At 42.3% G+C, this 10,890-nt stretch overlaps 2 protein-coding genes across 6 annotated transcripts; one reads left to right on the top strand and one right to left on the bottom strand.

The window, feature by feature from the left end:
• Positions 1–347: 347 nt before the first annotated feature.
• Positions 348–2,162, top strand: LOC109739119 (pentatricopeptide repeat-containing protein At5g56310). The gene has a single exon (XM_020298204.4). The coding sequence runs from the start codon at positions 439–441 to the stop codon at positions 1,933–1,935; it is 1,497 nt and encodes a 498-aa protein (XP_020153793.1). The 5' UTR covers positions 348–438; the 3' UTR covers positions 1,936–2,162.
• A 161-nt stretch (positions 2,163–2,323) lies between these two features.
• LOC109739117 (kinesin-like protein KIN-14B) lies at positions 2,324–10,416 on the bottom strand. 5 transcript variants are annotated; one of them, XM_020298199.4, is made up of 15 exons: positions 10,189–10,416; positions 9,307–10,102; positions 9,021–9,208; positions 8,720–8,889; positions 8,139–8,446; positions 7,976–8,059; positions 7,697–7,861; positions 7,508–7,614; positions 7,196–7,374; positions 6,027–6,188; positions 5,545–5,760; positions 5,402–5,439; positions 5,174–5,301; positions 3,765–4,845; positions 2,324–2,668 (listed from the first exon to the last, which is right to left on the bottom strand). In XM_020298199.4, exons 5-15 carry the CDS (start codon positions 8,356–8,358, stop codon positions 2,553–2,555), a joined length of 2,496 nt encoding a protein of 831 aa, XP_020153788.1. In that variant the 5' UTR covers positions 8,359–8,446; positions 8,720–8,889; positions 9,021–9,208; positions 9,307–10,102; positions 10,189–10,416; the 3' UTR covers positions 2,324–2,552. The 5 variants fall into 5 exon arrangements, with proteins under 5 accessions (XP_020153788.1, XP_040259670.1, XP_020153792.1 ...); XM_040403736.3 differs by lacking the exon at positions 10,189–10,416 and adding an exon at positions 8,528–8,604 and having other exon boundaries at positions 8,720–8,831; positions 9,307–9,745; XM_020298203.4 differs by lacking the exon at positions 10,189–10,416 and adding an exon at positions 8,528–8,604 and having other exon boundaries at positions 8,720–8,837; positions 9,307–9,745.
• Between the last annotated feature and the right edge of the window lie 474 nt (positions 10,417–10,890).

A 10,890-nucleotide genomic window follows, 5' to 3' on the forward strand; every position in this document is an offset into this window, starting at 1 on the left:
TGTCTTTTGTCCAGTTTTTTTCGTGAATTTTTTTTCGTCAAACCAATCAGCATGGGATCTAGTTTTTAAGATCTCGACGCGAGGAATCCAACGGTGAAAACAATTTAAGATTTAGACACACGATTTAATAGATAAATATTTTGAATAAACGGATCTACGAAAAAAGAAAAACTGCCCGGTTATGACAAGTGATGCACATGCAGCGTGCCATTTGTCGTAATTGAGGGAGAGTGGAAATTAGTGAAAATGATAGTGCTCTGATTTCGTTTCGCCGGCCTATGTGTATTTGGAGAGGATACCGGGCCCAAAGTCCCAAATACTAAACTCCGGCCCGGTTGGTTTGGTCTCCAGGCCTGTTCAAAACACGGTACCCCGCGTCACGAATGCACGAAGTCCGGCCACTGTCCGGCAGTCACCACCGCGCCGCAAGCTCTCCGCATGCCGCCGCTGCCGCCTCTGCCCCTAGCGCTCCACCGCGCGTTCTCCCTCCTCAACCGACTGGACTCCCCGCGCCAGCTCCTGCAGGCCCACGCCTTCCTCCTCCCCCGCGGCGGCCACCGCAACGCGCGACTCCTCTCGGCGCTCCTCCTCGCCTCTCTCCGCCTCCCTCTCCGCCCCCACGCCCTCGCGCTCCTCCGCCGAACACACCCCTCCGTGTCCCTCAACGCTGCCGCCCGGATTCCCCACCTGCGTGGCACTCTCGGCCCGCAGCTCCACTGCATTGTCGTCCGTGCCGGGCTCGCCTCCGACGCGCACGTCTCGGCCAGCCTCATCCAGGCCTACTTCTCCTGTGCCTGCGTAGCCTCCGCACGCAGTGTGTTCGATGAAACGGTCCACAAGGACATCTTTTGCTGGAACGTCACCATCTCGGGGTATGCCAAGTCCGGGAACCTGGACCGTGCGCGTGAGCTGTTCGATGCTATGCCACAGAGGAACGTCGTGTCGTGGACGACCTTGATCGGAGCATATGCGCAGATGAAACGGCCAGCAGAGGCGGTCGAGGTGTTCCGGAGGATGCAGGTGGAGGAGGGCATCGAGCCTGATGGGATAGCAATGCTGTCGGTGCTGTCGGCTTGTGGGGATCTCGGAGCGGTTGATTTGGGGGAATGGGTGCACAGGTTCGTGGTGAAGCGGGGGTTATGCTGGCATATACCGCTGATGAACGCCATAATTGACATGTACCTCAAATGCGGGTGTGTTGCCAAGGCGGTGGAGGTTTTTGAGGGTATGGGGCAGAAGAGCATTGTGACTTGGACGACGTTGATCGCTGGATTTGCTTTGCATGGCCTTGGTTTGGAAGCTGTTGATATGTTCCGCCGGATGGAAAGGGAGAATGTGGCACCAAATGACATTACTTTTCTTGCCATCCTGTCAGTGTGTAGCCACATTGGACTGACTGATTTGGGCCGCTGGTATTTCCAAATCATGGTATCGCAGTACAGGATTAAGCCACGAGTTGAACATTATGGATGCATGGTCGATTTACTTGGCCGTGCTGGTTGTTTGATGGAAGCTCAAGACTTAGTTAAGGACATGCCTTTCAAGGCAAATGCAGCAATATGGGGAGCTCTTCTTGCTGCTGCTCGGACCCATGGTGATGCTGAGCTTGGGGAACAAGCCCTGTTGCATCTAGTTGAGCTTGAGCCTCACAACAGTGGGAACTATATTCTCCTGTCAAACATTTATGCAGAGCAGGAGAGGTGGGATGAAGTGAGCAAACTTCGGAAGGCAATGAGAGACGGGGGCTTAAGAAATGTACCAGGGGCAAGTTCTATTGAAGTTGATGGTGTGGTTCATGAGTTCACTTCCAGAGATGGATCTCATCCTTGCTTACATAAGATACGTAAATTATTGTGTGAGATCACCGGTGACATGAAATCCATTGGTTATGTCGCCGTGCTCCCTGAAGCACCGCATGATATTGAAGAAGGGTAAGACCGTAAGAGCATTCTTCGAAGAGTATATCGGTGTGTGTGTACGGAAGGTCAATATTCAGATAGCTGATCCTTGATGGTGTAACCATTGGCTTGTTATATGAGAGATTTGTTCTCATTATGCGAACTAACCGAGCCTTTGAGCTTTGGCTACAGGTAAGGGTAAGGGTGCCATCTATTAACTGACAGGAGCCCCTTACCTGCTATTAAGTGATCAGTTGTTTCCCATGGCTTTGAATTTTAGCTAAGAATGTGTAGCATAGTATCTTAAGTTACTGTTCTGGCCTTATGACATGCATTACTTTGACATGTAATTAAATCAGCTAGCTAAATACGACCTCTGAATTAATATAGTGCAGTTTCATCTGTACACACTTTAACAGTTGCTGTTTCAGGATATGTCAAATTTCTCGTTCATAGTTTGTTCACTCATACACTTTTTTACAACTTCCACTATATTCCTAGAACAATCCATCTGGCATCAAACCAACTGTTGCAGCAATGCAGCATCAGATCAGCAATTCACCTGCCGCTATGTCAAACCGGCAGTACATTTCCTGAAGTAGTGTACTCTCAAAAGTGAGTACTACCTCTTAAAATGACGACATTACAGTTACTTCAAAGTATCAAGCTTTGAAAGAACTCGTGCTCTAATCCAAGGTTGACAATGCCTAATCCTAGACGAACACAGCCCCATGCTGTTTGGAGAGCTTGAAAGAACTTTTTCAGTTTTCCTGTGCAAAACAATAAAATAAGTAAACATATAAGCCTCTGTAGGGACTATATGTACATTGAAAGGAGTGCAGAAGTGGAAATTTAGGCCACTAAAATTAATAAATAGTACTATATTTATGCTAATTGTGCACTTTATGTTATATAATAATATGGTAACATCACAAAGATTTACATCATTACTTCTGTTAAGGCGACAACAACACAGTTAGTTTTTGTAGTATAACCTAACTGCATCCCATCGTTGTTTCCTTAGTTATTATGTATAAACTACTCCCTCCATGGAATGGAGGGAGTATTATCCTCTCAGGACTTGATTTTGCTGAATTCACTGTTCTTCCTTCACAGGAAAGTCTAATCAGCATCCGTAGATAGCAATCATAAAGTCTCGTGTTAGTTTGAATTTCTTTTTATTATTGTCCATAACTCAAGCTCCAGAAGGCTTATTCTAGTTTCACTCTGGGATGGTGACTCTGTAGCTCAGTTATTTGTTTGAACAGTGAACAGTGAAGCTTACAACTTTGCCATAGGTTTTTTCAACAGTCCACTATCTAGCAGCAGTTACATTAAACCACACATGGTCTATGAGTTTTTTTTCAAGTTTGTCTTAGTGATGATCTTCTTTGATTTATTTTGCCTTCGCTGCGCTCGAGTACTTTTGCAGTAAAAGTACTATAAGAACCATATTACCATCTGCAGGTTTCGCTGTGTTTCCTCAATCTGCCTTATCATTCTAAATGAAGATGGTGGGTATGAGGGAGAAAACAGTTCTAGACCACACATAATTTAATTTAAACCATCTGCAGGTGTTTGTAATCACTTGAATAGATGTGAATACAGCAAAGTTTGTTTATGTTAATGCATATGAAAGCGTTAAGTAACTGGAATTTTGATCTTTTTGCCCACTTTTGTTTTCTAAATAATCTACTTCTGTATATGCATACTCTAATTTTGTTTATGCCAAGCCATTCTCCTACGTTGATTCCAAGTTTATAAGATATAACATCAACCGATCCAGATATCACTAGATGTATAATGCCCTTTTGTCGCCAAATAAATCATTCCCAAAGCACATTCTCCAATGGTAGACAACATTACCTATGCTGTGTTCCTCTTCCTGGGGCCTGATTTCAGGATATGTATTGAGTTCAGATTCTGGCAGCTTTAGCATGCAACCATCCAGGTTTTCTTGAAGAGATCTTCTGGATCTCCCCTGATATGCAAGATTTTCATTCATATGTTTCTTTGTCTCGTTGGTGCTGCAATGTTCTCTTGATGGAGGACTGCATAATTCTGCTGTGGTGAAATGATTAACTGCCTTGGGTCGCTTTATATCCTTTGCATCGAGTGGTGGGGGTTGTAGGGTTAGTTCACTTTTTTCGTCCTGTGCTTGCTTACAACCTTTAGTCCCTTCAATCTTAATTGGTGAAGGAATATTGAAAGTTTCTTCTTCAGTTACATGGGGAACAGTTAGAACCCTTTTGCTTTGACATGTGCCAGCACTTTGAAGTATTTGTTGGTGGATCCAATTATCAATGTCTATAATACTCCTTTCTTCAGTTTTGTTCTGCATATTCTCTGATTCTGTAAGTTGCCATTCTTTGAAGGAAATGACTTGACCCTGTGATGGTTTCTCATGTTCTGAGAAAATCACCTGTTTGATCTCGTACTCCGATGCATCTTGGCTACATTCAGTCCCATCTAGTATGCTCGGTGTCCAATTCATGTCACTTGTCATGGAGATACTGCACTCAGAACTGCATTCTGACTGCCAAGTAACGGCATTTACTGGAAATCTTACAGATTCTGCATAGACGGAAGAAGGCCTTCTCTTTGGTGGCATTGGTGGTTTCATCCTGTTAATACTGGGAACATTGTTGTTTAAACCTATCCTGTGCTGGCTAGCAGCAGTTGGCTTCATGAACCTTGGTAACCCACGCGGAACTTCTCTGTGATTCTTCAGACTTCTTACATTCTTTGACATGTCAATCTTCAGTTCCTGAGTGGATGGATGTGAAGTTGCAAAATTTGTGCTAGCAGATGTTTGAGGCCCTCTCAAATGTTCCACCGTATCCTCGAGCTTCTTAATTTCTCTTCTAATATTGTCACATTCTTGTTCCAAATTACTGACCGTCTGTTCTAACTCCTTTAAGAAATCTTCCTTCCTTGTTTTTACCTCCTGATTGATATCAAAATATTATTTATCTTGTAGCAAGAGTGTTATCAAGTAGATAAAAACTTAAAGCCATATCTAAGTTTGTTGGTTTACTCATGGTGTGTGCATGAATGCATACCATTGTGTTAATTTTTGGAATGTTCACTAATTTGGCAGATCTAATTGAGCCTCATATCGGCTGAGTTGTCATTTTATCAATCGAAATGTTTTGGCATTAGCTCTGAATTGACTAAACCAAGCAATATTTGATCCATAGGCTCATAGAAATGATGAATACCATTATCTTTTTCTTGGATGTATATTCATGTTAGTGATAATTGCAAAAACTTACTGGCGATTCTTCACTTTCTAGACGGATACTTCTCACTCTTGTCGCAAAACCCAAGGTACAAACGGTCTCGCACAAATCATTCTCATTTGGTCTAATATGGACAAGCATCAATGTTTTGGACTCGCATCCTGTGAACATGATACAGCATGGTAAGCTACATGAAATCTAGGTTTATAAAACAAGAAAGTTAAAAACTTCCTTCAGAACATTCAGTGAGGCTCTGTTTACCTAGAGAATCTCTCAGGACTTGTGTAAGCTTACTATTCCTGCAAAATCGAAGAAGTGGAAGGTATCACTGTCTTCAACTTTAATGGTAAAACAACAATCATTTGTGCCAACTGTCAAACATGAGCATGGTGAATTTCACATACCTGTAAGGTACATGAGGTTTTTTGGTCTGTAGTGCATCAATCACATCCCCTAGGGCTGACAATGACAAATTTATGGCTTTGCCTTCCTTCAGCCTTTTACCAGTTGCTTTGGTCTTTACAAGTCTCTCACTTCCACCTAGATCAATCATCCATATTTTGTTTCTTGCTTTTTTCCTCTCAGGTGCATCAAAGGAGGTCAATGAAATGCGAATCAAACTGTTGCATAAATGAATACAAAAAAATATAAGCTTCAGGTTAGCAATCCATCCGTCCTGTTCTGTTTCTAACATCAATCATTTCTCTTTACACAAGCATAGCAGGGTTTAGTGAGCATTCGTTCTCCACTTCTGATTCAGGACCTCTTTTAGCCAGGTGCAACCATGGTTAATGTCTTCTCAATTGTTATGAAAGAAGGCATGCTTTCTTCAATAAAATAAACAAATACTTTTTTTTACCAAGAATAAAATAAATAAATACGTTACCAGTGAGATCTACTTGATGTAGAATTAGCCATAGTGGAAGCTGTTGATCTAAGACGGGTCCCCAGACCATATAATCTTTTCACTTCTTGAAAATTATTCACGGTAACTGCCACTAGATTTTCAATCTCAATGCCACCATCAGGATCCGTTTTAATAGAGAGGCTGTATGCAGAGATGTATTAAATAATTTTCTACATAAAAAGAAAGAAACTGACAAGGTGTGAAGATATACAGAAATTAGTTAACCTGCACTATCGGAAAACATAGGAACTACCCAAACAATTCATGTAGATGATGTACGATTCTCTTTCTCTTCCCTAAATAAAATGATTCTATTTCCTAGGAAATGACTCTTTCATTTTGATCCCCAATGGCTCTCTATCATTTTGATCCTTAATAATGCCATAAAAAAGTAAAAGTTGGATTCTCCACACATATTTCTTGATTGACTATATATTTATGGTTTTTACAGTGTTCAAGAAATCATGATAACGTTCATATGTTGGCTCTGTTACACCATTATGCAGGGTAGGATAGGAACAAAACAAGTAAGCACTCACATGACAATATTAATTGATCTAAACAAACCACATTGACATGAGATATATCTTCTTAAGTTCATATATTTACATGAGGCCCTTTTAATATTTGAGCCAAGAACCTACACAGGCATTCGGGTTTGATCTGGAAAGCATAGTGCCCCAGTCGATACCTGACAGCCTCATACCTATGCAAAGACATGCTACCCAAAATTTTGCATAATATTGACAACTCAACAGAGCAAGCTCTCGTGTCATTATATTGGAAACAAGGGTACAACTTATCCAGAAATGGCATCCAACATGATTGGAATGGTGTCCAACACCTCCTTAAAATATCAAACAATAACTATAATACATTTCAGTTATATGGATTTAACATAATTAGGCAACAGGCACCCAACTGACAGTTGTTACTTGTGCATTGCTGTTACTACATCACAGTCAGGATTCAGGAGCTGGCTCCAACTTTCATTGTCTTCTATTTGTTACAAGTGGAAGTTCAAAACCAGCATATCTTGATATTTAGTAATATGTATCTTTAGCTATTCTGGTAATAAACCATACTGTAAAAGAAACCCTGTTATTTGAAAGCAGTCCATTCTCCTTCTATCAAGTTTAGGATATTACCTCGGAACATTCTTTAACCCATTGGTCTTGCTTCCTGGAACTAGTAGATCTCGTAGGTTTCCCATATATATCTCGAGCATGCTGAAAGTGAGCTGAAATCTGCTGTTGCTCTCTGAAGCTCGATCAAACAGTACTTGAATCCCGCGTGGTATGACACCCAAATCTTTAGGCTTGCCTTCCTAATTCATATGGTAATGAATTGTAAGTAAACATTAGCCTTTCAGTCTGTCTGGGGTGTTTGAACTGTGAACTTTTTGTTTATTTTTGTGTGCGGAAAGAGGGAGAGAAAGTGGTGGATGAAGTACATCTTACCATTGTAAAAGTTTTTCCACTACCTGTCTGACCATAGGCAAATATGCAAACGTTGTAGCCATCTATAGCTGATTTTATCACTGGTTCGACTTCAGAAAATACATCACCTGGAGAAGCAAACTATCTTCAGTAGACTTGAATTCAAACAATCAAGAAAAGATGGCTCCTATTAAAAATCTCATGAAATACCTTGTGTTGAGCATGGGTCGAAAACCTTATCGAACTTGTATTGCTTTGTCTTGGTTTCAGCAACTTTTAAGAAAACATTACTCTCATCAAGGGTGAACATGGTTCTGGAGCTGTAACTTTCTTCATGGTTGAAAGGCCTCATACGACAGAACACCCTTATACTTCCTGGGGAATAAGGCACGATAATTAACAGATAAGCAAACCCATTTTTCTTTCTTGAAGTATACTAACCAAGCACAATTAAATTCCTGGGAGTAGTAAATTCGACAAAAGTTCCACCTTTCAAGTCCAAATAGTTATTTAGTGACTCTCTCTTCTGCAGTGTTTTCTGCTTTAGTTGGGCACCCAGTGAAACCATTTCATCTGTCATATGATAAAAGAAGAGCAATAATAGTTTCAGGAATGCCTGGAGGTTTTGAGGTCAAGAACTAGAAGTACATACCTTGAATCTTCGCAACTTTAATGTCTAATTCTGTGTCATGACACTCAAATACATTTTGAGTATCCTCTTCCATTACTTTATGTGGTTTGGTTGGTGTCAACTCCTTGAGGATGTGGGACACTGATTCAATCCAACCGGGTGTGAGGTACTTGTTGAACCCCTTGAGGGATGACAATGTATCCGGTAGACTCTGCATGGTTTTCCCTGACTGCCCATCCATGTATGTTGCCTAGCAAGTTATCACCAAGAACCAGGATTGATGATGGCTATCCTGCTGCTCCTGTTTCATTCTTTGCTGGTGACACTGCCTGCCATTTGGAATGAGATTCTCAAATTTTATAGAAAAGAAAACAGAGTGACGCTGTGTCAAAGTCAGATGCAATTCAAACCAGACGGTTTCAGCATGCCGAGTCTACCACATGTAGCTGACATCCAAGGCCTCTTGTATTATTTTCTAATCATTTTTCTGACCAAGTATTTTGTTGCAGTTAGACTCGAGAAGCATGCGAAAAGAATGATGCGGAGAAATTTCAAGACACCACATCTGTAGACCATATGAACGAGACATTGGTAGTTCATACCTGCACTTCCATACTGCGTCAAACGCCTAGAGTGTGCAAGAGCAAAGGGAGTAGTTGCCTTCAGCGGAGGAGCCCATACATTGCTTAAATCCTTGCTGGAGTTCCCAGGTCTCTATCGCTTTTCAAGGAAAAGGTCAGTTCTACTTCAGAGCCGCCAACTACTACATTTCCTAGGTTAGATGAAACAGAGACCATCATCATGAAGCAAGGCAAAAGAAAGAATACATTGCTTATTCTTGCAGAGTGATTCAAGTGTCAAAGAAGGTTTCCAAGCATTGGAAGAGAGGAAACTTTGCAATACCTCAATTCCTCAACTAGCTCTTTCCCTCCAAGGCAGTCTATGGCCGTGTCACTATCAAAGATGACAGCGCCCAACTACAAACCAGTGACTGCAATTCTACATCAGCATATGCAAGTATGTTCTGGTTGTTTCAGCATTTTGAACCTTGGCAGTAGAGTCCGCCATAGCTGCCACCTCCATAGAAGTTCCTGCAGCTAACAGATCAGTCAAGAGGACTCGGAGGTTGGAGACAACATAACCATGGGGCTGCTGCTTCAACTGGCAAAACAAAGCATATGCACCATACCTGGGATCTTTTGGTCAAGGGAGCTCAAATCCAGTCAAAACTGATAGCAGCTCAGTAGCCCCCGCTCTGTGTGCGTTTGAGTGTCTGCTTCAGAGAGAGATGGAGAGGCAGGGGAGAGAGGAACAGACAGAGAGACCGAGACAGAGGGAGGCGAGAGAGGGAGGGAGAGAGGTGATGGCGATTAAGTATGACAGATTCTGAGCTCTGGCGTATGGCGACAATATTTAATGGGTGGATGTTGTTTGGCAAATGAAATAATCACTCCTGTTCTGCTGTCATCGAGGAGCTCACCCACCATGTGCCATGCCGAGCTTTTCAGAGAGGCAGCAGCAGGTGGGTCTGCGCCTCAAAAATGCTGGGGTTCTCATCAATCTTGTGATCATCGCTCAAAACAAAAGGCCATGCTAGTATTTATCGGCGAGCTCGTACTACTGTGCTCGCAGCAGCACTATTCCCGATCATGTCAGCAGGAACTGATAGTGTGGTGCGTTCTGGCATTGGTTCATGCACGAGATGCTCCCAGTCTCTCTGATGACCAGGTACGTTCATCATATACATCAATACATGTGCTACTTGTTTTCTTTTAACCCCCTTTGGATGGTATCATTGAACACTAGTCATTGGAGATTCCCTAGTCAGCTTCACCAGTCAGTAGAGCCAGTTTTCTCTTATCTGGTTGTGATCATAAAATGATCTTGTACTGTACATTACTGGTGCCTTCCATGGACCGTAGAGTAGAAATGAAGCAGCTAGCTATGAATGTCTTGCAATATAATTCTTGTGTGCAGCTAGGTGTCTGCTGATAAAAAATAACCCAGTGAGGCAATTACAATTTATATTATTTTCTAGACAATCCAGTGAGGCAATCAAGCAAGGGCATACATGATTGTGCTGATATGTGGGTCTCAACAGGGAAATCTCACCGGTGAGGCAGTGACCAACTGTGGACTAATAAATCAAGGGCCCACCACTCTTTTGGAGAGCTTTAGAGCTTGTCACCATCCTTAATTACTAAGGAATTGTACCTTCGAGTACACTTTGCTGTCCAACACAAAAAGAGAGGAGACATTACTGTGCAGAACCGACTACATATACTGGTACGCAAAGCACACTAGTACTCTCTGAAAGTTTCCCCAACTATGTAAGGGCTTGTAATTTGTTTTGTTTATGCAGATTGCATGTCTGTGGCTGATCAAGCTCGGCCATTTCTGGGCACAGAAAACTGATAAATGAGAGTAGTACCAAGGATCTCTTTATAGATCCGGGGAGATACGATGAACTGGAGCCATGGCCATAGGAATCGTATGATCATGAGTACAGTACTTGTCTACACCCCTATGCATGGCCCAGAGTCTTCCTGGCTCCCTTGTCTCTCGCTGGCAAGCACGTTTTGAGCCCCCAAGTGAGTGAAGACATGACCAGTTTTTTTGGTTCTTTAAAAAAAAGAAGGGGAAAGACATGAACATGTTGATGGCCACATGTGGGATGGAGGATGTGGTACCAAAATTTCGAGGGGAATATGCCACCAAAATCAATGGACATCGCACAAATAGCAAAAGAATGACCTTTAAGGAAAATCCAAGT

The sequence above is a fragment of the Aegilops tauschii genome, chromosome 3 (genome assembly GCF_002575655.3).
Source record: "Aegilops tauschii subsp. strangulata cultivar AL8/78 chromosome 3, Aet v6.0, whole genome shotgun sequence".
Lineage (NCBI taxonomy): Eukaryota > Viridiplantae > Streptophyta > Magnoliopsida > Poales > Poaceae > Aegilops > Aegilops tauschii.